The sequence below is a fragment of the Cantharellus anzutake genome (genome assembly GCF_015039405.1).
Source record: "Cantharellus anzutake strain C23 chromosome Unknown EI90scaffold_82, whole genome shotgun sequence".
NCBI classification, from domain to species: Eukaryota; Fungi; Basidiomycota; class Agaricomycetes; order Cantharellales; family Hydnaceae; genus Cantharellus; species Cantharellus anzutake.
This window is the reverse complement of record NW_024067032.1, coordinates 232,664-255,650: the sequence shown is the minus strand read 5'-3', so window position 1 is coordinate 255,650 and position 22,987 is coordinate 232,664. Positions and strand designations below refer to the sequence as shown.

At 48.7% G+C, this 22,987-nt stretch overlaps 9 protein-coding genes across 9 annotated transcripts; 3 read left to right on the top strand and 6 right to left on the bottom strand.

Annotated features, from left to right (window-relative positions):
- Positions 1–21: 21 nt before the first annotated feature.
- EI90DRAFT_3147152 (uncharacterized protein) lies at positions 22–2,486 on the bottom strand (the record flags this gene model as incomplete). The annotated part of the gene is made up of 9 exons (XM_039065504.1): positions 22–213; positions 320–395; positions 537–651; positions 733–1,201; positions 1,275–1,485; positions 1,543–1,632; positions 1,729–1,877; positions 1,958–2,157; positions 2,252–2,486. The coding sequence occupies 9 exons, from the start codon at positions 2,484–2,486 to the stop codon at positions 22–24; spliced, it is 1,737 nt and encodes a 578-aa protein (XP_038910394.1).
- A 2,520-nt stretch (positions 2,487–5,006) lies between these two features.
- On the bottom strand, positions 5,007–6,312 carry EI90DRAFT_2978182 (Shwachman-Bodian-diamond syndrome protein; the record flags this gene model as incomplete). Its single annotated transcript, XM_039055932.1, has 7 exons — positions 6,213–6,312; positions 6,006–6,057; positions 5,895–5,938; positions 5,686–5,815; positions 5,426–5,626; positions 5,187–5,363; positions 5,007–5,120 (listed from the first exon to the last, which is right to left on the bottom strand). Exons 1-7 carry the CDS (start codon positions 6,242–6,244, stop codon positions 5,007–5,009), a joined length of 750 nt encoding a protein of 249 aa, XP_038910393.1. The 5' UTR covers positions 6,245–6,312.
- A 432-nt stretch (positions 6,313–6,744) lies between these two features.
- EI90DRAFT_3292876 (branched-chain amino acid aminotransferase II) lies at positions 6,745–8,733 on the top strand. Its single transcript, XM_039067355.1, has 9 exons — positions 6,745–6,768; positions 6,832–6,898; positions 6,982–7,145; positions 7,217–7,325; positions 7,389–7,663; positions 7,730–7,754; positions 7,817–7,837; positions 7,889–8,098; positions 8,155–8,733. Exons 2-9 carry the CDS (start codon positions 6,841–6,843, stop codon positions 8,331–8,333), a joined length of 1,041 nt encoding a protein of 346 aa, XP_038910392.1. The 5' UTR covers positions 6,745–6,768; positions 6,832–6,840; the 3' UTR covers positions 8,334–8,733.
- Positions 8,184–12,422, bottom strand: EI90DRAFT_3158109 (amino acid permease-domain-containing protein). Its single transcript, XM_039066161.1, has 29 exons — positions 12,398–12,422; positions 12,247–12,336; positions 12,122–12,199; positions 11,999–12,066; positions 11,917–11,930; positions 11,825–11,866; positions 11,746–11,770; positions 11,672–11,685; positions 11,600–11,613; positions 11,487–11,539; positions 11,414–11,438; positions 11,281–11,353; positions 11,200–11,226; positions 11,050–11,140; positions 10,880–10,985; positions 10,774–10,824; positions 10,700–10,717; positions 10,582–10,619; positions 10,421–10,513; positions 10,331–10,367; positions 9,924–10,259; positions 9,607–9,864; positions 9,452–9,548; positions 9,321–9,393; positions 9,174–9,273; positions 9,071–9,123; positions 8,975–9,006; positions 8,825–8,919; positions 8,184–8,762 (listed from the first exon to the last, which is right to left on the bottom strand). Exons 2-29 carry the CDS (start codon positions 12,256–12,258, stop codon positions 8,553–8,555), a joined length of 2,133 nt encoding a protein of 710 aa, XP_038910391.1. The 5' UTR covers positions 12,259–12,336; positions 12,398–12,422; the 3' UTR covers positions 8,184–8,552.
- EI90DRAFT_3080714 (uncharacterized protein) lies at positions 12,022–12,864 on the bottom strand. Its single transcript, XM_039061907.1, has 4 exons — positions 12,490–12,864; positions 12,398–12,423; positions 12,122–12,336; positions 12,022–12,066 (listed from the first exon to the last, which is right to left on the bottom strand). Exons 1-3 carry the CDS (start codon positions 12,622–12,624, stop codon positions 12,264–12,266), a joined length of 234 nt encoding a protein of 77 aa, XP_038910390.1. The 5' UTR covers positions 12,625–12,864; the 3' UTR covers positions 12,022–12,066; positions 12,122–12,263.
- An 88-nt stretch (positions 12,865–12,952) lies between these two features.
- On the top strand, positions 12,953–16,045 carry EI90DRAFT_3158108 (uncharacterized protein). The gene is made up of 10 exons (XM_039066160.1): positions 12,953–13,150; positions 13,219–13,273; positions 13,610–13,730; positions 13,793–13,858; positions 13,917–13,992; positions 14,044–14,275; positions 14,334–14,961; positions 15,020–15,087; positions 15,153–15,315; positions 15,373–16,045. Exons 2-10 carry the CDS (start codon positions 13,220–13,222, stop codon positions 15,777–15,779), a joined length of 1,815 nt encoding a protein of 604 aa, XP_038910389.1. The 5' UTR covers positions 12,953–13,150; position 13,219; the 3' UTR covers positions 15,780–16,045.
- A 1,503-nt stretch (positions 16,046–17,548) lies between these two features.
- EI90DRAFT_3001708 (inositol-pentakisphosphate 2-kinase) lies at positions 17,549–19,117 on the top strand. The gene is made up of 3 exons (XM_039056336.1): positions 17,549–18,333; positions 18,387–18,949; positions 19,008–19,117. The coding sequence occupies exons 1-3, from the start codon at positions 17,587–17,589 to the stop codon at positions 19,018–19,020; spliced, it is 1,323 nt and encodes a 440-aa protein (XP_038910388.1). The 5' UTR covers positions 17,549–17,586; the 3' UTR covers positions 19,021–19,117.
- A 1,135-nt stretch (positions 19,118–20,252) lies between these two features.
- EI90DRAFT_3080709 (histidine phosphatase superfamily) lies at positions 20,253–21,290 on the bottom strand. Its single transcript, XM_039061906.1, has 4 exons — positions 21,231–21,290; positions 21,036–21,181; positions 20,909–20,977; positions 20,253–20,843 (listed from the first exon to the last, which is right to left on the bottom strand). The coding sequence occupies exons 1-4, from the start codon at positions 21,271–21,273 to the stop codon at positions 20,406–20,408; spliced, it is 696 nt and encodes a 231-aa protein (XP_038910387.1). The 5' UTR covers positions 21,274–21,290; the 3' UTR covers positions 20,253–20,405.
- A 221-nt stretch (positions 21,291–21,511) lies between these two features.
- Positions 21,512–22,413, bottom strand: EI90DRAFT_3080707 (uncharacterized protein). The gene is made up of 2 exons (XM_039061905.1): positions 22,187–22,413; positions 21,512–22,132 (listed from the first exon to the last, which is right to left on the bottom strand). The coding sequence occupies exons 1-2, from the start codon at positions 22,383–22,385 to the stop codon at positions 21,615–21,617; spliced, it is 717 nt and encodes a 238-aa protein (XP_038910386.1). The 5' UTR covers positions 22,386–22,413; the 3' UTR covers positions 21,512–21,614.
- Positions 22,414–22,987: the final 574 nt, after the last annotated feature.

Here is a 22,987-nt window from a genome sequence, read left to right as displayed (position 1 = left end):
TACTTTCAATATATTCCTACATTATCGGTGTTGGGCATCCGCCACAACCAATGGCCGCACAATCCGGTCCCAGTTCTCCGTCCAAGTCCCCCATGAAAATGAAGGGTCCGGGTGGTGAGCACTAGGATATCGGGTGAACCGGGTAATACTCTCCCGAAGAGACGTCCGCAAATTCTCAAGTTCTTTACCGTTCGGAAAGGAGAGCAAGAGACGCTAGCAAAGGAAGGGGGGCGATGTGATCCGGCCACAGGAGAAGCGCGTCGGTCAAAAACGATGATCCATCATCAAAAAAGCACTGTTGTTGAACCAATTCACATACCTGTAAATGACCCGCCAACTCGGAGGCAGTGCGGAACACGACTCCATTCACTCCGTCTCTTACCAGTTCATCAAGGCTATTCAAACGTAGAAGTCAGCCATGAATACAGTTACTTAACGCATCAGCGAGATGTCCAGATCAAGGGAGCATCCCCCAGCCATGCGAGCCATCGAGGAAGTGAAAGATAACTGAGCAATTGAAAATTGAGGTGACTCACCATTCAAAATGAAGCGCGCATACCGGCAAGCCACATCCAAACATGTCAACTACTTTCATAGGTAAATCCAATCCCGATGAGCTGCTGTGCAACGAAATTCCAAGATCCGCGGAACCTAAATAACGGGCGCAGGCACAACACCGTCCAGTTATCAAATGAAATACCAACAAGGTCATAGCAATCCAGACTAACTCACCAAGTAAAATCGGATATGCCCCGCTGCTCAACCAAACGCTCCTACACCTCACCCACTCCCACTTCTCCTCTATTTCCAGTCTGATAATCTTCTCCATATACTTATCCCTGTTCTCCCCTTTCCCTGTCACAAGCATCAACAACTTCGGCAACTTCCCACTCCTTTTTTCTCCTCTCTCCTTCTCCTTTCCCAAACCTTCCTCTCCATTTGCCTCTTCCCGGTCCTCCTCAGGCTCCTCCTCCCTTCGATCAGTCCCAGCATTCACTTCCCTCGCAACACCCTCATAACTCCTCAACGCCTCAATCAGCAAATCAAAATCCTCGTCGGCCGTCCAAGAAGTAGACGTCACAACAAGCGCAGGTCTGTCCTCTCTTAAAGCAGCCAACGCATCGGAAGATGTGAATGACGACGATGGAGAGACAAATAGTGAGGAAGTTGGTATTGTTTTTCCTGATGCGGTTATTTGCGACTTTCGTGTTGTTCCAGTCGTGGAAGTGGAAGGAGAGGAGTGAGAGGCGGAGATTTTGGTGAAGGGCGATGACGTTGGGAGGGAATAGGGTGGGAAGAAAGTGGTCAATATTGGGGGTTGGAGATGAGGGAATTTGGTTATTAGCTAGCAAACAAAATCGAGAGAGGAATAGTGGGAATAAGCCCTTATATGACAACTGTGGGTAACTTGCCTCATGCATTTCAGCAGGCGAAGCGGGGTGGAAATGGGCTGGCGGACGATCATGCAGGACAGCAGTGTGCCCTCTGATTGAGGCAAGCTTAATGAGTCGATCTCAAACGGACGAAGAATGCCTTACTTACCGTAAACCCCACCCCTCAACTAAGGAATCTCGCATCGCTTTTGTAACAAACAAGTGTGCATATGCACTCCGCCCGAACGTTCTCTCGAACCTAACCATCCACGCAAAAACAAAAAATGATCACACACAACATCGTGAGTGATATGCCCCAAATCCAAAAAACTGAGTTCCACACGCCCTCACTCACCATTCGGCAATCTTTACGAGTTTACTCTCCTTCCCCAGCCTAATAGAGAGAATACTATATCCAAGGTTGTGCCAATCGATGATAAGTCTACAATTGCGTAAAGAGACGAAACATTGGACGATAGCTAATGTAGGAATCGTCGGAGGATTCTAGGTGGATAAATCAGAAATCCGTCAGCTCCACGAATCAACCCCCCAGGCAGAGAAGAAGAGAAATATATAGGACTCACTTGAACGATGATGTATTGAGGTGTATATGGCAATCGGAAGAATAATGCATGAACGACAACAATGATTTGAAAAAGGACTTTCAGAGGTGCAACAATGACGAAGAATGATCGCGGTAGGGACGAAATGAACTTTGGGAATTGAGCAAGTCCGAGAAAGCGGACTTTGGGTAGAGAGCGCAACGACGCAGGAGGTTCCGTCTCTATCCCAAGCAATATATCCAAACAAAGAAAATAAGCAACGAATCAGCAACCTCCTCTCGTGTTCTCATGCAACCGATGTACGACGACACCCACCTTTATATCCAATGACGAACGTTTCGAAAGCATGTCCAGCAAAGCTTTCGGAATGATACATCATTCGTGGACTACGACCTATATCTCCCAACACGAGAATCGCTACAGAGCGATAATAAAACGATGGCCTTCGACCGGGTTTAGAGAGGAGGACAAAAAAGGCGACGAATGGAAGAAAGACGAATAATGTTTGGATGAGCCATTTGGCCGCTAATGAGTAGTAAGAAGTCGGCATTTGATCAAGCAAGGTCTATCCTAGTGAGAGAATATGGAGATTCGGCCAGTAGAAGTGGGTCCCTTATTTTTATTTTTATTTTGGTCTATGATCCCTCGAGAAAGCTTTCGTCCCGTTGGTTTGGTTGTGTGAAGGAACTGGCGCGAACGACAAACGGGCGGCGGGCGCCCGCGTTCATGTGGCTACTTAATTCAATCAAATTTTCCCACGATAAATGCTCCCAATTTGAATCACGTTTGATTGAAGTCTCTCATCGCGAGGTTCCTAGGCCCCAAAACAGCTCCGATGACTTCCGCAGCAGCCTTCACGACAACTCCTTTCCTTGCATACCTTCATAGCTACGTAAGGCATAGGATGCGGATTGATCTTATCGGCGTCAATCTGTAGCCTGGGTGGCCCGTTGTTGTATCCTCCAGGGCCGTTCTCAGAAGAGGGGTGGTGGCCATATATGGAACCCTTGGGATCATAGAATAGCTGGGAATGGAGGTGTTTACCTGCATCCTCCCCAAAGGAGTCCAGCGAATTCCTTTTCTACCCTCCTGATGAACATTAGATAAGAGGTTCGATAAGACCGTCATGCAGGAAGCGAGTAATGAGGCTGCGCTGTTTTGTCTGGGAATTAGTCTTATTGGGTTAGCTGAACCAGTCAATGGAAATAAAGTGGGGGAGGGGCTTACTTTATATTTATTGTAGCTTATCAAAGCAAGAGCTTCGTATTTCTGGTTGACTTCTGAGTTCAGTAAGTGAAGGGTGCTATGACCCAACTCACGGAGTTAAGCCTGTGGCGTTATGTTACCTTTCTTGGTAAACTTACTACCATGCTTGTGTGCCATTCAAAGCGCCTCGCTTATAAAGCGAGAAAATTCACTTTGATGTCCTTTCCTCAGTTCATGTACTACGGAACTGAGGTGAGATTGTTTTTTTTTTTCTCCCCTTGTAATATAGAAATAACTGATAAAGGGTATCCAACCTTTCACTCTCCAGTTGTCTTGACACCAACATTCTCGACGTATTCTTTCATCTTCCACAGTTCCTTGGTCGTTCTTTCCCGCCCCATGCTCTCATTTCTAAACTGGCTGAGGCGGCATGAGAACCACTGGCAGAAGAGGTGACGCAGCGGTCGGACCGACCAGTGGTCAGTGGGAGGATGGGAACTGGGGAGCCCTGAGCCAATAGCCCCTTCGTTCCCTCGTTCGCCACGCTGTCCCCGGGTGTCCAATCTTGCCAATCGTTAGCCACCTCCAAGGCAGGCGTTGGATAGTAGAAAGTCGTCGACAGGTCGATCATTTGTCTTTAGGGTCAAGGTCGACGGCCTTGCCGCGGAATTGTCCATGACTTGAAAACATACCGTAGCTAAATCGCTATCGTAGTGGATGACTTCTTGATCTAGTTGCAATTCATGAGTGCTTACAGAGGCAAAGAGACTGGGCACGGATTCATATTGGGTCGAAGCGAATTATGGAATGCCGAACAATGATGATTCGCGCGCAATATGCTCAACCCCATGTTTCGGGATCCATGCTCAAGCGCAACTTTGACACCCTCTGTGAAATCTCCATCCTAATCGTCCGAGCAACTCCCACTTTAAAGAAGACAAGTGGTCTCGCTCACTAGTGCTCTGTGTAGTCTAATTGCACATGGGATGGACCGCTGCAATATCCAAGTGACCATTGTATGTTCACCTCACCGCAAATCGCTCATCTGCCCTGCTCGAAGAACACGTCAGGGATGTCCAGCTCTCGAAAGCTCTCAGTGTCCGAGCGCCCCGATTCTCGAGGGGGTGAAAAGTGGGTGGCGGTGGTACGGTATGGGGGAGAGGATATAAGCAGGTGATGATCGAGATTCGAGAGAAGACTAGTTTCGGGCTAACTGATCACCGTTTACCAGTTTCTACTCATAAGTTCACAAGTATCGCTCATGTCTCGTGTCTGTGCTGCCTGTACTACGTTCGTGTCTAATACTTAAGCCTGCCTCTGACAATGGGGGCTTCAAGTTCTTTACTCTGTTGCTTGTTGTAATGTTGTGCGTAACGTTTGATAAATACCAATTGTATATATTGTATACCAGTCTCCCCCTTAGCCGAACGTTTGGGACCTAAGAACGGCCCGACCCTCATCTCGCTCCTGGTGCCTTATCTGGCCAAACGATACCGGAAATCCGGAGATTCCAGATGTTATATGCGAACCAACCAATGATCCCGTGCAGGAACAAATAAGCCAACGACCCCGAAAGGCTGCAGGTAGCCGATCGAACACTGTGTGTCCTATGTTGCAATCTTTTTCGGGCTAGTAAACTCACCAAGACCTAGCCCTGAGTACCAGTGTGATCTAGCTGCTTGACTTCATGTTTGTGAAGGTGAAACTGCAGCGGCACAGCTCAAGACTCCGGGAAAAGCGATCGAATCTCTCGACTGATGTCAATGATGAAGAAGAAGTTTCAATTGGTTCACCCAGAAGCGCATAGCAAAAAAGTCCATTCCCATGTTCCGAAGAGGATTGTATTTATGATCTCCTAGACTTTTCAAGGCTCTGCTACGACCCTCTGCTCAAGCGTTTCAAGCCGTCCTTTCCCTTTCACCTCGTTCTGTAGCAACTCACCAATCACCTTGAACTGTCCGGGGTCGATTAACATAATCTAAGGAGTCATCGTCCAATCAACAATTACTTTACGTCTCTTGGTAGATACCGTATAAAGACTCACCACTTCCCACTCATCCTGGCCCCCCCAGTCTTCATCCTCAACTTTCTCCGCACCTTCGATCACTTTTTCTTTCAATCTCTTCCCGTCTTTGGCTGGCATCGTCACTCGCACGCGCATTTTCGAGCGCCGAATAGGAAGGGTCGACTTTTCTTGCAATATTTTAACGCAGTCAAGAACCTACCATGAAGATAGATTGAGCGTATGCTTCGGTACTGGGAATCTGTCAAAAAACCACATACTTGAGACTTTGCGCTCTTTCCCGTCTTCACGCTAAATCCTGCCTCATGCATCGCCTTCTCGATGATCCCTACAGGATAAGGACGCGACGTTGATGGGTCTTCGCATTTCTCCGCAACCATATTTGCTATTTCCTTCCAGAGATTCTCCAACTCATGGGCTCGCTCCTTCTCGCCGACTTGTAGCTCGCCTTTCTTCAATATCTGGAGTTGTAATAGATAGTCGTGGGTATTTGGTGAGGAATACGATCGGATGAACGCACCTCCTTGACGATCTCGTTCACCTCCGTCTTCCCAAAGGCTTTCTTGAGATCGTCACTGTTGGCTACTTGTCCTTTTGATACGTTAAAGAACACATTGTTTATTTGCATTACTTCATCCAGATCGGTTTCCCTGATGATAATGATAATGTGAAAGAAATTAGATGAGCAACAGCCCCCAAATGACGTGATGCTTAAGGGATGACTCGCACACGCCGTTTCGCCATTCATGTACTTTGTTCTTGTAACAAGCAATCTAGCGTCGGTAGTAGCATACACATGTCATTCACGATGTCGATGCCAACAAGGAAACACTTGTGTACCTCAAAGCGCTTGCCGCCTTTCTTTAGACGCACGATTGACACGTTTGTCAATCTTTAGAGTTTGGGAAAGTGACGAATAGACGATTGGCAAGCCAAAAGCAGGAATCCAAAAGAACGTCGCAGGGGTTCACACCACCGCAATCAGCAAACCAATTGTGTTAGAGTTCCAGTACCAGCGAGAATCGAGGACGGGACCGAGATGCTGACTTGATTTGGTTAGAAGGTTGGTTAATCGGCATGGTATGGTCCAACACGCTCGCAAGCTCTTCAAGTAAGAGATGAGTGTATTGATACAAGAAGGTTGTGAAGAGCCTGAGGCCACAACGTCAAATCCGAAAGTTAAGGTCAAGGGGTTGCAAGTCAGGATCACAGGAGCGTGGGAAGGTTCCCAATTTGAGTTCTAGTTTTCCCTTTGCTATCCCTTTCGCCCCGAAGAGAGGGCGAGATGTCCTCTTGTTTGCGTTCAAGTTTACGGTCAGGCGTTGGTACCCGACTGGCATTTTTGGTTCACGGGGCTAGAAAATTGTCATGGGCCGCTTCGCGATTGAACAAGCATCCGTCTACCCCTGGACATGTTCTCAGCGATGTTACTGGGGAGCCGTGTCCTATTCCTGACATCGTAGTTAGTTCCCAAGCTAGAGAAATGCCCAAGGGATATCTGAGGGTTTTATGTGCATAATAGGCAGAGGATGTTATCATCGAACGCTCCCTTCACCCCAAAACACCTCTACCGTCCAGTCAGCTTAGTTTTGGAAAGTCCTTTGTGAGTCATTTATAGAAGATGGCTCTCGCAGAAAAAGCTTATCACGAAGATCATTCTCCCTAGACCGACCATATGCTCTCAATACAGTGGTCGGCGCTGACTGGCTGGGGTACCCCACGAATACATCCCTGTGCGGCTCTCCCACTTTTCGTCCCGACCTAAAATTCTAACTGTGAAGGTTTATCCTCCTTCTCAAACAACCACCTCATTCAGACCGTCCTCTCTCACTGGAACCGAGCTCAACAGTGTTACACTACGCGCCAACCCTCTTCGAAGGCATGAAAGCCTACCGGAATGGGACCGACCGCGTCTCGCTGTTCCGGCCTGATATGAACATGAAGCGAATGAACAAGAGCGCCTCTCGAGCCGCTTTACCCGTACGCTAACTTCATTTCTGCCTATTCGGCGAATATCGGCCGTTGCGATTGACACTTCCTTTCTGGGTCAGACCTTTAACGGGGGGGCTCTCGTAGAGCTCATTAAGAAGCTTGTTGCTCTGGACGCTCATTGGATTCCTAAAGAACCAAATCATAGTTTATACATTCGACCAACTCTCAGTAAATATCCCGTTCAAATTCGTATCTTCTCTTTTCAGTGTTCACCATTCCTCTCTTCTTTAGTTGGAACAACCCCCTTCCTGGGGGTTGCACCCTCTAGAGATGCTCTCCTTTTCGTAATAATGTCCCCCGTTGGACCGTACTTTAAAAACGGCTTCAAGCCCGTTTCACTTTTGGCGACGACAAAGTACGTCCGTGCTTTCCCCGGGGGGACGGGCGCGTATAAACTTGGCTCGAACTATGCCGGTGGCCTCGTTCCCCAGGCTGCCGCGGCGAAAGAAGGATTCGATCAGATATTATGGCTGTACAACAAGGATGGAGAAGATTATGTGACCGAGGCGAGTAGGGTTCCTATTCTGGGGCAAACCATCCGTGTCCAATCGAGTACTCTTTTTTGTTTAAAGGTCGGAGCGATGAATCTTCTCATAGGTAATGCCGTTCCCTTCCCTCGCTTCCAAAACCCATTAACTTCTGACGATCTGCACACACAGTCCTCAAGAGAAAGGACGGAGGTGTGTGATAAAGATTCACAGCGGATTCCCCCAATAAATGCATATTCACAGCAACCGAGCTCATCACACCGCCATTGGGTGATATGATCCTGGCTGGTGTCACGCGGGATTCTATCATCTCACTCGCCCAGGACCATGCTTCGGGAAAGCTCAACATCCCTGGGTTACCTAACGATCTGATCGTTACCGAGCGTCAGATTACGATGAATGAGATCGCCGATGCCTCTAATGAAGGACGTTTGCTAGAAGTTTTTGGTGCAGGCAAGTCTTCTCGCTACTCATCCGTAAAGGAACTTGATTTTGACACCCAAACACAGGAACGGCTGCGGTTGTTTGCCCCGTAGAACGCATTGGATACAAAGAGAAGAATATAACGGTTCCTACCGGCAAGGACGGACTTGGGCCGATAACTAAAGCGATGCTTGGGGAGATTACTAATCGTCAGGCTGGAATTGTTCCAAGTGAATGGAGCGTTGAGGTGCCACCATTCGCCTGATATACATGGTATAACGTTATATGCAAGATCTTAGGGGGAATATATATTCGGAATATATGGACGGGACTGCCACCGTCTGAAAAAAAAACACGAGGGTGAAAAGTTTCGAAACCTAGTTGATTGGTGTGTGGTATAATTATCGCGACACGTCGCAAGTGACGCGCTACATCGATGCATGTCGAGTGTCACCTTCGCTCGCACTCCGAAGCTGACTAAGAACTAGATGAAGTGATACCCAGCGCGTCCCACCCAATACCACCACAATCTCCATCCGTGAAGATGGTTGGGTATTGAGCCAGAAAACCATTCCTTATCGCCATCACGGGTATCTTCGAGAGGTGTCCCCTTCTCGAATGGCATGTCAGCATAAGGAACTACTCGTGTCTGGACAATTAGCTTGTACGAAAAGAATAAGAGAAGGAATACAGCCTGGGAAGATGAAGCGTCAATGTGTGAGGCCAAGGTCGTTTGAGCGAATGTATTTAACACACCAAAGGTAAGTAGGCTGGGAGAAACTTAGGAATTATGGGCCATAACTCTGGGTAACCGATAGGGATGTCAGCGGCCTGGTCACAATTGCTGAATGCTATCCGTTGAATAGGTTTAGTGCGCGCCGTTTGTGTGGAGGAAGTGACACACACCAATGTACCAAGCATCTTGTGTGAAGAGAGCCCTGTCCCGTCAAAAATTCAAGACAGTTGGGTGGGGGATGCATCCAGCTCCTGTCTGATACTTACCAGCCATTGAACATGAGTACCAACACACAGAATACTAGCGCATATATCGCAAGCTGTTCACACGCGTCAGGACGTGAAGAATAGCAAGAATGAGGTGACATACCCAGGGCTGGAACCGACTTCTGTGTCGCTTAATTTGGCTTGCAGTTGTCCGAAATTTCGTCCCTCGCATTTCTTCGGCAATTCTGACTCCCTCGTACCATCTTCACTGGATCTGTCAGAGAGCCAGTTGGAGTTTCGAGGCACTGACCTAAGGTAGGTGATCATCATGCAGATCCATGACTGCAGAGCAGCTACAGCTGTCATCGACGAGAGGTAGTTGACTAGAACGGGAATGGTGAGGCAGGCGCCCCCGTGTATGGTGGCGGTGGGATCACTCACAGGCTTGAGCTGGACCACTGACTTCTCCCGGACGCCCAGATGAGGGTAATGAAGCCATATATGCCAGCAGCCCGACGAGGCCTGCAACCAAGACGCCCTGATAATGCATCTCATTAGCAATCAAATGGTAACTGGATGCACATTGACAGACTCACCACCCATGGAACTGTCTTTTCTTTAGAATGAGTCTTCTCTCGCTGCTTTTCTGCCATGGGAATTTCCCTAAATATGTTCTTAAAAGAGATCCAAGATGGCCAAATCCCCGGAGCAGCCTGTCTGTCTGAGATCGGCCCCTGCATCAGACTCGATGGGTTTGCGTTGGTACTTTCTGTAGACGGTGTGGGTCGAGGGCTATGACTTGTAGAATTAGTGGAGGGGGGATAAGAGAACAAAGGTGCCGCTAATTGGTCCCCCTATGGATGAAAAGGTAATAAATAGAAGCCTTTCTCCTAAATAGCTTCTCATTACGAACCGCGCCTAGTGCCCCATTTCTGTCACGATTGTCGGCGAAGTCGCGTACTTGAACTTGTGCCTGAGTTGGCGTCTGTGAATTGCGTTCTTCGATACCAATTTCATGTACCGTTTGCTCCGCGTCAGGGCTAGGCGAAGGCGCATCACTAACCGGTCCTTCTTGATCTCCATTATGGTTGGCACTTGATTCGCTCGAGCGATGGAATAGCTTGCCACAGACCCTTGGAGCATGGTTGCAGCGAGCCAGAAAGAACAAGTACCGGCTGGATATGTAGATATCTGACGAAGCAGCGCTCCATGCAGATGTCACGAAACCCACGTTTACTGCGGCAGCAAGCTAAAACGAGGTGGATGGGAGACCAATTACTTCAAAACGACTGACAGAAGGATGCGGGCAGAAATAGTCACCCCTTTGTAGCCTGCAGCCCTCAGAGCAATGACAAACCTGCAACAGATGAGGGTTTATATGCATAAAGGGATAGCCAGGTTTGTACTCACGGTGATGAGATAGTTCCGCTTTTCTGGAGGTCCGGGTGATCGTATGGCACGATCAGCCCGGCACCAATCACAGAAAGAACGTAGAACAAGAAGCTGGGAAAGTAGCAGTGGTGATAGTGGCCGTTAGATAGCATGATGTGAATTCAGGTGAATAAACTCACATCCTGACCCAGATTCTTCGGACCGCATGGGGAATGTTCTACAACATGGCAGTAAAAGGTGAATGGGATAAAGTACGGGTGATGTTTTGCCCGAATGTCAAGACGTTATGTAACGCACCTGAGATGGGTTGATAACCTGAATGCATGTTTAGATGACCTGACTATTGATGTTTGCTATTTTGCAGTACTAACCTCACCTGCTGCAACGCCTGGAATTTCAACCCCAAAAAAGGAGAATGCAGCCTGACAGGAAACGGCGTGACATACGGCACACGACGCCCGCCCATTTGATTCCCACCTGCATAAGAACCGCCCAAAAACCCAGGAAACGACCCGTGGCGCCATCTATGTTCTCATATTGAGCGAGTGGGCCGGGATTCTTCCAAAATCTGGATCCTATGGGACTTGTAGTCGCCGTATTGTCGCGTGAAACCATTGGATAACTTCCCCTGTTGTGTATCAACTTACCCCGGACCAGAGAGTACGTCCCCCCGAGCATAACCGTCTTGTTTCAGGTCATAATGTCCTTTCCGAAGATCCAGCCATAATGAGATAATGACTGCCAAATTATGTAAGTTCAGCAGAGGTTGAGAATCAAACAAGATTTCTTCTGCATACATAGTGTTATGATGAGAATAATTTTCCCTGAATGCTTTAGTTAGCCGGTGAGGTACTGATGCGAGTAAAACATTGACACACCAAAAGAAAACCAAAATTCACTCTCGCCATACAAGCGAGCACCGAAGCAATTGATCCCTACAGAGACGACTAGCTGGTTATGCAGTCGGGCGCTCAGGGACCGGGGGGGCTATGCTTTTTGGGAACGACTTGCCATCATGGTCACCCACAGATACACCCTGAATACCATAAGGAAACGTCGTTGTGTTGAGATAAACTGTACTCACAAACGATGATCATCAGTGAAATACTGCATTAACGTCACAGCAGCACTAATTTCCTAGGTGGAGCCAGTCAATGTACGCAAACGATTAAGGGCGTGCAGAGGCGAACAACGTACGGCGGGTAGAATAACTGGCAATGTCACAAAAGTAAGCGGCAATAGTCAGGATCAACCACACGCCTCACTCACTTGCCCAATTGTACCTTTGCAGATAGGGGGTCATAAGGTGGAGGGTCGAATGTCAGAGTTGTCTTATTCCTTACCAAGCGTTCCATCCCATCGCAAAACCTTCAGCATGGAGATGAGCACTGGCCAAACGCTTTAAGAGGTTGAGATACTGACCAAGAGCAGGATCGACATACAAGTCCGCGAGCCTAATTATTCCTATGATTTATATTTGTTATCTATTCCCAAAAGAAAGCACGGTTGTGTACCTCCGACATTTGGGCTTGAAACAAATTGGTCAACGTTGTCAGGGATACCACCAGATAGGAGCCGAGTGGTAAGTACACTTACAGAAAGGACACCATCTCCGCCGCAGATACTACTACTCCGTATACAACAGTTCCCATGATGGTGTAACCCTATGTGCGGAGTGTCAAAAAACACGAGACTGCAAGAGACAACGTAGAATCATACGAGCAGCATCCCCAATGGCCCGCCATGCCGGAGCGCCTGCGCGATTCCTACAAAGACTCCAGTCCCTATGGCCCCGGCCTGAAGAATATTTGTCAAGGATGCGATTACCATATAGGAAAGCTCACCATTGAAATCATGGAGACTATTTCATTTGAAACATGCGATCAATTCCAGACGGACTCAGACTCTGGGGGAGGCCCAAAAGCTCACTGTGTCTATACCAGAAGCCATTAACTGTCAACTTGCGGGAAGTGAGAGCAAAGAACATATGCCAACCTTCGGGACAGTTGCTGGGGCAAATCCTATAAATGGAACAGTGAACAGTGAACAAGCGAGAGCCGGAAGAACTTGGAAACGTGGGATCTTACCATAGTTAACTCATGCCAGTGGCTCTGGTATTGCTCGATTCGTTCTTGGTGACGTTTTTCTGCCGATGGTCCGGGCCCAGGGGCGTCAATTGTGACATGGGTCCGTTGACGAGGCATGGTTCTCCGTCTCTGCATGATTGAGGGTTAGAAGTGAGCTGGGGGGGATAGGGGGGAACTCGAAAGGCGCATGGCTTGTAGCTAATGTAAAGGTGCCTTATCGGAACAGCCGAATATCAAGCCACAGGAGATAAGGCACCTTTCGACACCAATGCGCAGTTCGCTGAACTACTCGGTTCCCTAATCCAAATCTTACAACAATGGCGAACAGCCGGGCACTTGTGTCGATGTCGTGTTTATTCAAATCCTGTATTTATTCGGGAACGCGTTACGTATCAGGTGATGAGCGCTTATATATCAATGACAATTCTGGCACTGAGACCAAACATGCATGACCTGGCATTGACGCGTTTGGCCTCGATTATTATTTACTGCTCCGTGACAATGGGTAGACACCTAAAACAGCGATATATTGATCGCCCAATTTGACCCTGATTTGCTGCCATTTTGGGGCAATCGCCAGATCTGCCGAGGTCGCCTCATCCAAATTGGGATGCAGATGTTTTTGTATTTGCTATAAAACAAAGCCGCCCAGGCACATTATGTAAGTAATCCTGCCCACCACGCTCGCGTTCATGCGACAGACCTTTGTTCTTTGATACTCGCTCCTAGTATGGTGGATTTTTGCCCAATTTTTAGTGGTGATTCGTATAATCAAACGTGCCAGGCCTGTTAGAAGTTGCAGCCCAACGCCACTGGTGGTCAAGGGAGTCACCCGGGCCGGACATTCACGCTTTGGGAAGGGGAGGGGCGCTTTGAGGCACAAACGGCGGCAACCTCTTGGACTCTTTGTTTTTGCGCTTTGCGCTTTTGTTTTCAACTTGTTGTTTACCATTTATGTTTCACCTCAGTGGCGTAAAGTCATTACAAGATGTATATAAGGACCGGACTTGCGCTAGCAGCTGATACCTCACTAATTGAGGTATCGCGCTGCGCAGGCAAGTCCGTCCATCACTACTCATACCTAACTAATTGAGGTATCGCGCTGCGCAGTCATCACAAGGCCCTCTACTGTGCCGCAAACTGTGGGCCCACCATCCCAAGCTACCAAGGTATATGCCCCAATCCTGATGCCTCAGGAATGGGGGTCAGGGTGGCATTCTATTTGCAGGCGCTTATGAACAGTGAGCACTACAGTATCACCATTCACACCACTGCCATTCAATGATAACTTTGGGCGTTACAGCCATCCTTGTCATCGTGTCCCCGAATGAATCTGCGAAAGGCGCCTGGTCTGCTGTCGTGCTTACTGGTAGGCTGTCATTGCCTTGAGAAGTGAACAAGGGAATGATGCTTGTAATCCAACATAGCTGCTCTCATCATCCCCGCTACCATCCAAAAGTATCAGCGGAATCTCTCGTTACATCACGCAACTATTGTCTTAAAGTAAGGGCCATCTCCGTTAAACTCCATGGAAAAACTTTCAAGATATTTCAGTTTTTCTACTCTATCTTGCGTTACTTCACTTGCTGTGGCTCCTATGTGTTCCCTATGGCATCCCCCGTCTCTACCGGTTGGGCCTGGTGCCAGCAGCGAGGGGCATGCTTCCTCCCGCAATGACGGTAGCATTGACGATTACGGTAGTCCGTGGCGCCCGTCGTTGACCACAGATCAAGAGAAACAGAACAAGCGCTCCCGTATCGTGCTGAGCGTAGCACTCCTCCTCCAGGTGTGAATACCGTCGGAGTCATGAGGATCCTCTGGTCGACTCAATTTCTTCCATTCAGATCTCGCTACAATGGTACTGGACTATCAATTTATTCACAAGTCACACGTACGCTCAGCCATGGGCATCGGGGGATACCATCCTTATGTTCTTCGCTTACCCTTTCCGCGTCAGTTCCATTGCTGGTTCCACACCTCACTCGAACGGTCGCGTGTGGTACGGAGTATGGCCTTTATGGCTGAGTTTTTGCCTCCTCGTTACGTCATGCTATGGCATACTATTCGTCCTCCGAGCAACTGAATTTTCAGAAGATGAAGGGATGCTCAGTAGAATGAGTTCGATGCTAACGACTGTGGGAGCAACTACCGCTTCGCTGCCGTCGGAAGCCAATCGGAAGAGCAGTTGGGTGCCGTTCCCTGAGCCGGACGAGAATGACCAGGAAGCGGTTGCACTATGGTATTTACCCCCGGCGGAGAATCGCTTGGCTTGGAGGCTGGAGGTTTCTGGGAAACGTTTATGTAACCGAGTTGTCAAGTGGGCCATCTCCGCTGGCCGGCTCATTGGGAGAATGGTTGGGGCAGCCATGCCCCCAATGGCTTACAACACTGGGTCGAACTTATTATCAATAAAGCGGAGGATTTGGGTTGGAAATTTTCTCGCGTTCTGTACAGTAACCTTTTTCTTAATTGGTGTGTCCCTAAGTGCATCCGTCAGACACATGCTGAATCTCCTGTCTCACAACATCAGTTACTGAAATCCAGATCAATGTCAATAATGTACTTCCAGGAGAAGATAGTGTGTGGAGTCTCGGCCAGGTTTATTTTCTTACCTCGCGAGGCCGTAGCTTTCCTTACATGCAATCTCTCTCCCTTCAACTTAGATGGCAGCTATCCTGCTGGCTCTTACTCCCGCTTGGGAATTATCCACAGAGGTATACATGTATTTCCAAAGGAAGGGGCAGGTGCGGAAGGAAAAGAGCAGAAGGCAGAGAGAGAGGAAAGAAAGGTTTCGCAAGATAGCGGAGACGGTGGCTCGCATGAATCGTATGTCTCTCACGTCTCAACTGCTCATCGACACTCTCACTTGCTGTTCCAATGTAGCTAACAGACCGACGGAACGCCGCCGGTTTGCTTCGGCGCTGAATTTCCCTCCGGCACCTCCCAACTCACGCCGGAGTTCATGGGTGCGCATGACTCGGAGGCATCCCACTTCATCCACGGCAGGCTCGTCAGGTCATACACCGCCATCATCCCCTTGGGAAAGCCCAACTCAAACCCCAGCATCCTCTCGTGATCTCTCGCGGTCACGGTCGTGGCCACGATCCCGAGTCTCTGGGCAACGGTCCGGAACTTTGCCCGACATCTCTCACTCCATTCCCAGCACGACTTCTAAGGATGATTCTGACACCCTACGTCAAACAACCCCACGCGTTAAGTTTCAATCTCCATCACTTCCTAACGTATCACTTCCAGAGGGGGACTATTCCGACCTGCATGACCATGAGTGACCATGAGCCTTGAAGGAAATAATTAAGTAAGCCTGGCACCAGACAAGTGGAACCTGGTACCTACATCAATGGGATGAAGAAGCAAGCAGAGCACTGAAAGCTGCGCTGATGCGAAAGAGGCAACGTCGGGGCTGTCAACATTGACCCGATCAATGGGATCTCAGCACGCATTCTGGTCGACTGGAAGATGTGCCACATTACAAGATTGTTCTTACATGTATCAAAATGAAACATACATTAGCTAGTAATCGCAAATCGCTTGGACCTTTACTGTTCTACATGGATTCAGGGCTGGGGTATCCTCACATATTAGTCTTAAGGACTTAAGACAAGGTGTGAAGGTCAAGAGATACCGGTGATGAGAGGCGAGCTAGATGCCATCCCAGTACGTGTCCAATGTGAACACACAAGGAGTTGTGAATGAAATGTGCCGACACGATGGTCAACCACCACAAAAATCAGGCAAGAGGATTTCACGGAAATGGTATGCTGCTAGATCCCAGCTAGGCCAACCTTTTTCGTCCTTTTCCGGCCGTACCATGTCATACAATGCAAAAAAGGGTTGGTCCCACTGTTTCAACGGATAAAACCCACTATGAAGTTGTGATTCATAGAACACTTTGTGCTTTGGGCCTTGGAGTTGACAATCAACCTGCGGGTCAAAGAGCTATGGATTATTCCATGGGATCTCACCTATCTGTGTTGAAACCTCAAACGTTGCATGAAGCTGCCCGAGCCTGAGACATCTGCTTTCCAGGCGAACGTGGGGTTACCCCGGTTTAAAGTCCAATTAACTCACTACAGGCGGGCGCCCAGAGACGTCTAACATAGGAAAGTTGCGGAGCAAAAGCTTGTTTATTACACTCCGGAATGTAGTGAGTCTGCACTATTACTTACTTGAAACTCATTTAAGCCAGGGAATGGCTGTTCGCCGAAGAATGTCTAGTCAGGTTGAAGACCATGAAATTCACAACCATGTCAGCAAGACAGATACACAACTCACCGGAATACATTCCCCCCCTCGCCTGATCTTAGCTCCAGAGACATTGTGCCACGTATGGGTGAAGACGTTTGACCCGTGGAAAGTCCGCGGTCGTCGTTAATGAGCAACTCGGTGGGTTCGGCCAGTGTTTCATGTTTACAAAAACATTAGGACTCGCCTTGACCATTTTCTGTCCTCTCCGCGGCTGCACACGTATTTCTTACAACTGGACGGAGCTCCTCGTAACAAACCTAGCGTAAAAACGATAAATCGGCAGTCACTCCAAAGAGAAGGTGATAACCTTCGTTAGCCCCCCCAGGAGATTCCCAATCTGCAACATAAACAGTAGAGTAGCCGCACGAGCCAACAAGACACCGGGAGGAGGGAACAAATTGTCCACTGAGATCTTTCACCCTGGCGGCCGCCCCCACGCCCTCTATTAGGGCACTAGACAATTAATGCATTCATCGGGGGGGTTGCAGAACAAATAGGCTTTTCTCTGGGAAGCGTTTGTTGACCACGTCGGACAGCCCATCAACACGTGGATTACAAGCTGATTATCACAAGCAGCAGAGCTCTCAATTCACTCATGACGAAAAAAAGGCGAATTGTTAATTGCAAACCCAGTACTGTCATAAGTTGGCCGACACGGTTCTCAGCGGCGATACTCCAGCGTAGAACTGGCGTTATTGTGATAGCCTGTACGGGTGCTTATAGGTAGTAATGAAAATGAGGATAGCTGGCTCATAACCAAGTGTGATAAAGGCTGACGTAACCGAGAGCAAGACTCCAAGGACAGCTTCCGTCTCACATCTCTTGGAAGCAATGGATGCACGCTGGACATCACCGAATGATTGGAGGTATGTTTCCGAAGGAGGGGCGACGATCGTCTTCTCGTATGTCGGCGCCTATGACCCAAACTTCACTGGCATGGTTCTCCGCATTCGGAAAGTTTCACGAAGTGAAATAAGTCCAGAGGAACTCCTGAAACAGCACGAGAACGAGGACGAAGACTCTCAATACGCAGCCGAAGATGATGATCCTACCGTTGCTTTTCAGTCGCGGATCATCTCACGCCTTGTGCCGTCGGAGCACCTCCCCCGCCTTGAATCGTGCCGTGTCAGCCTTGCTTTCCTCTCGAAGCTCTCACTTTACTCTCAGTCTTATCGCCCTTTGGAGAGAATAGCCCGAGACTCGATTGACACTCGTAAACGACGGGCTGTCCTTGCTACCGATCTCGTTGGCGCTGGTGCGGGAGGCTTTGCAGTCGAAATTAAGCCCAAATGGGCATTCCTACCTAATCCCAAATACCTCTCCTTGGCCACCAAAGAGGTCAAGCTAGCATATAGCCGATTTGTTATGCATTCCCATTATCGGTCTTTACGAGAGCAATCAGTGGCTGAGAAGGTGCCGCCCGTTACCGATTATGATCCACTTGATCTCTTTTCTGGTGATGAAAAACGAGTCGAAATGGCGGTTGAGGCTTTATGGGCTTCATGGGTCGCCAGTAATGGGGCAGTGAATAATCTCAGGGTATTCCTGGATGGGAAGATGATCAAACCCAATGATGAGGCAAGCTTTCCCTACCTTGTTCGAGGGTTTCACGACACTGAGCCATCATTCAGGGGGCTTATCAATCACTATCCAAGCTCCTAGCAATCGACTCCGCACTATCATCTTCAGAAGCCCCCCGTCAGCCGTTCATTCAAGCCTTACTTCCACTCCTCCTACGAAAGCCATTACTAAAAATACTGGAGACTCTTCAGCGGACACTCGATTCGCTAGACATAGAAGGTCTATTGATACTTTGGGATCGGGCCCATGCGGCTTCTAATCCACCACCACAACTAGGTGAAGGCGAGCCGGAGCCTACCCTCTTTGAATGGGAATCATTCGTGGATGAATATCTGCCCCGCACAGGGGGTGGTGCGGTACCGGGGTTAGACAACTTGGACTTGCTCCCAGCTGTTTCCGACCTCCGTTATCATATGCTTGCGTACCTTATGTCTGCCACTTTCAAAGATTGTTCTGTCATCCTCCGATTCCCCTCACTAGAAGCTAGGGACTTGGAGCCTTGTATAACAGTCATCGATCTGGACCCCAAGTCAGTCGCAAGGTTGCATAAGTGGGCCCAGTTGGATAGGGAAATCGCAGAGACTTACTCTGAGCACGTCGCGAAGCAAAAGGGGTGAATATGGACCACTCCGCTTGTTGCCCATGACGTCAGCTAACCTAGTCCCCTGTAGATCTGGTGACTGAATGTTGATTGGGACATACTTGGGGGAGCCCTGTAGTGCATGTCAAATAGCTGTTTAACAGACCCCCATAATCCTGACTGAGAGTGCGCGAAGACAAACAACCGAATTAACTGAAGAACATCCTGCCGAAGCTTATGCTAGTTAAGGTGTGCCCGACCTTAAAGTACTGCATCGTTCAATGCATTCGAAGTGAGACTAAAACGGATTCCGTAACACACTGCTCGCAATAAATGAGGCTAGAAATCATATGTGTAGCAGGTAGGAAGCATGCCTGCAAGAATGAGTACACACAGTGAGTGAATGAGTGCGGCAAAGAAATCGACGACTTGACGAGGTGGTAAAAGCGACGATACTAGCAGTGGTAAGCAATTTGGATACTGCGTGGATCTAAGACAGGTCGGCTCTCGCTAAACGCAGAATGAAGAAACAAGCAGCCCAGGCAACAAATGTAAGCTTAATGTAATCCCATAGTGGGAGTTAGATGCCCCGGGTTGCGATTATGCTGAATTGAGCCAACATACAACCTAGGGTCGATGCGTGTAAGATGAGAACGAATTTCCATGGATCCAGGAAAAGGCAGGTACGTGCAAAAAAGGAAAACGTAAGGGAGAAGGCAAATGCAATCTCCCGACTAGCATGGACACCGTCTAGGATAAGTACCCCAAACGGAGCGCTGTGTGTACACTGAAAGCCAACGGCGAGTGGGGAATCAACAGGAAGTCCCAGACGAGAGGTCAACAATGCAGGGCAGAGGCATCTTCAAGAGGACTCCAGTGCTAGATCTGGCTACTATGGGCGCTAAAATAGGGGACTAATTGCTTCCCGATCTGGAGCCAAGTGTTAGGGACGTCCAGGGCTTCCAAGAGGGAAGTTCGTTGTGGCGGAGGAAAGTCGTGACCGAATGTTTGTTGCATCCACAAGCCAGTCGCTAAACAACATGCGATATGTAGCACCCACAAAGACTGGGGACTAGGAATTAGGGGTGCCACGGTTCGGTTCTGAGGCGGGTGTTGAGAACCAGAACCGAAGCAGTATCTGAACCGAACTTAACCGAACCGCAGTTCAGTTCTCTTGCGATTCGGTTCGCGCGGTCAACAAACGAAGCAGCCAGCTCACACCATTAATATTATGATGATATATAACAAAACGTGCAAGGACCCCCATGATTTCCAGTAGCTTGAGTCATGGGTAGCGTATACGCTAATTATCCGAAGCTTTCGACACAACTGCTCGCCTTAAGCCACAACAGGGTTCAGCGACGGTTGCGAGACGTTGGTAGATGTCTATCCCAGGAATTTGACTGGCATTTCATTAGAAGGCATCAGGCGCACAGGGACCTTCGGATTCGATTCTTTCTAACAACCCACTCGAACCGCGCATTTACCCCTATGGGTTCTCTTGAACGTCGACATTCTCTTGCGTCACAGTCCTCCTAAACAAATGTGACGCATCATTATATCTAATCACAATGCCAAGCCACTCCGCATCTTCAGGACCTCGCGGAGAAGGCGCAGGGCCCATGGCTAGCTCAGTTACGCTCGTGTTCAGCAATCCCCCGAATTGCCTGAAATTCCTCTCTGGAGGTGGTGCCCTAAAGCCAATCGAGTATAAAGCGTTCATTAAGGTGCTGATAGATGCTCCGTGTGAAACAACTAGGACGTGGCAAATCGAAGGCGCGTCCGGGGATACTAGGAGGCTGAACAAGTTTTGGCTCCACCAGGTGAAAAGCCGAGCGAGCAGCGACTGGGAAGTCTCGACGGTAGAGTCATTTGGAGGGCGTTTCTTCCTGTCCAAGACCTGGACACCTTCAAGGTTCCCCATATACTGTCGGACAACGAAACATCAGTATTGATCTATTCAACGATGAGAGAAACTCGAGGGGCGCTCACTCGTTCCCTAAGATCTTTAGTAGCTATCAATGGCACGTTAGGATGGTGGACAAGTATAGCTCTAGCAGTCTGAACGTCATCCTAGCTCATTCAATCGGCACCAAGTCAATCCAGGGAAATGCCTCACGTCTACTGCTCGAGTCAGATCGCTCGTGTATGCATGAGTAAAAGGTACATTTTTGAGGACGTTGCCAACAATGATCGCCTGTTCGCGGCCAGCGGCGTTCAATGAAGTATTCAGTTGTCCCTGGATAATGCGATTTGCGTTCGCGTCTATGACAAGCTTGAATCAGGCTCTTGCACAAGGAAAAAGGCCACTCACCAGTTTCTCCATGTCTTAGGACATAAACTTTCACGATTGTCATCCTGATTATTAGAAAAGGGGTTGGTCAAATTGGAGCAGCCAACGTTTTAGCTAGCGTTGCATGATGTTGTGCTCAGTACAAATGCGGAAGTTCTCACGGATTGAAAGGCTAAACTCCGGTGGTGAGAGCTAGGCCGGTACGTACTTTCATCAAGAGTTTGATGGCTAGCCTAATTATGAGGCAATTCCCCAAGTTTGCGTATTACCTCTGTGCCTCTAGGGTGGTGTCCTGTCTAAGGGTTGCTGGCATGATCGCCTACAACGAAGCCATCATTAATTGAGCAATATCTTCTGAAGTCATAGGATGCGCTCATTAAAGGGCCCTTGAAACACGTTGCATAACTATGTACGTAGTCTTACCCATTTGCCGCCACACAGACAACTGTGCTCCCATTCATCCTCATGATTCCCCCATCTAGGCCCAAATCTGAGGTTAGCCCTAGTTCTCTCGTCCGGCCACCGCACCTCCGCTTTAGATCCGCAACGTACACAGATTCTGACATTTCCAGGGGAACCTTTCCCAGAGTCAGGGTGAGTGGAGCTGAAGTTCAGCCCTATCACGGATGCGGGGGCCGTTCCAAACTTGAATAAGTTATCTTTGCTGTCAGAAATGACAAGGGCGTTTTTCGCCAGCACATCTTTATCGCCATATTTCTCAGGATCTGCACGCCGTATTACAGCCTGAGGTACGTCGAGCAGCTCGTCTGTGCGGATGAGAAGGGATGTCGCGGCACCAGGACGTTGTAAGATCGCATGCTGCACCACAGCCGTAGCTTGTATTTGAAGTAAGGAATGTAATGAGCCATGTGTGGGAGCATCGTGTATGAGTAGTTCAAGTATCACTTTTCTATCAGAAAGGCCTGGATGAAGTGTCAGAAAGCGCAGGAGGAACATTATTCGTGGTCGGACTCAACTGATGGATGCCTTAGATACATTTTCATTGAGTATTTTAAGCAGATCGAGGAAGTGGGAGAAGTCCAATGGACTCGTGTCATATCTCGAATTGAGTCTCTCCTTCGCAAAAATGACCAATGGCGTTAGAAAGCGCAATTGCTTCATGTGTTCCCAAACCACGCTGAAAAGTGTTTGAACGGTTAACATCATTGACAACATGTGAGGGAGAATCAAGAGTGGCAGAAGGGGATCTAAAAACAACTGGCAGATCAGTTTGGGTAAACGGACCATCGGGGAAACACTAACAGTGGTCGTCGATCCCGGATCTCGACTCGGCGTCATCAGCACCGGATGTCCATGCTATACTCGCATGCCACCTTAAAGCTTCTCGCACCAGTGACTCCATAGTTTCAATCCACCAAGCCGATAGGGTGAGCAGTTCCCATAAGGCGACTAAGCATGACAGAGGGGAACCCCTGTAAAAATCGTCAACGGGAACGATGGAGCAGCTCACTAACAGTTGTCCAGCTTCCCAGATGGGAAGCATTCCTGAAGACCTGTCTCTAATGTAATGATTTCGCACAGAGCAAAGCAAGTCTTCCACCGCTTTGCAACATCAGAATCCGGACATTGTCTACGCAAGCACCAGTAAGGCAATGGATACATGAAAAAAGAACCTCGTACCTCAAACAATCCACCATCAACCCCAGAATGTCTGCAGGTAAATCAGGGACCTTTGTTGGCTTCACGTCTGCCTTGCTGGTCTTCCGTTTATCCAAAGACGCGCGCGTCTCATCCAGTGTATCCAGAGTGTTGCTCAC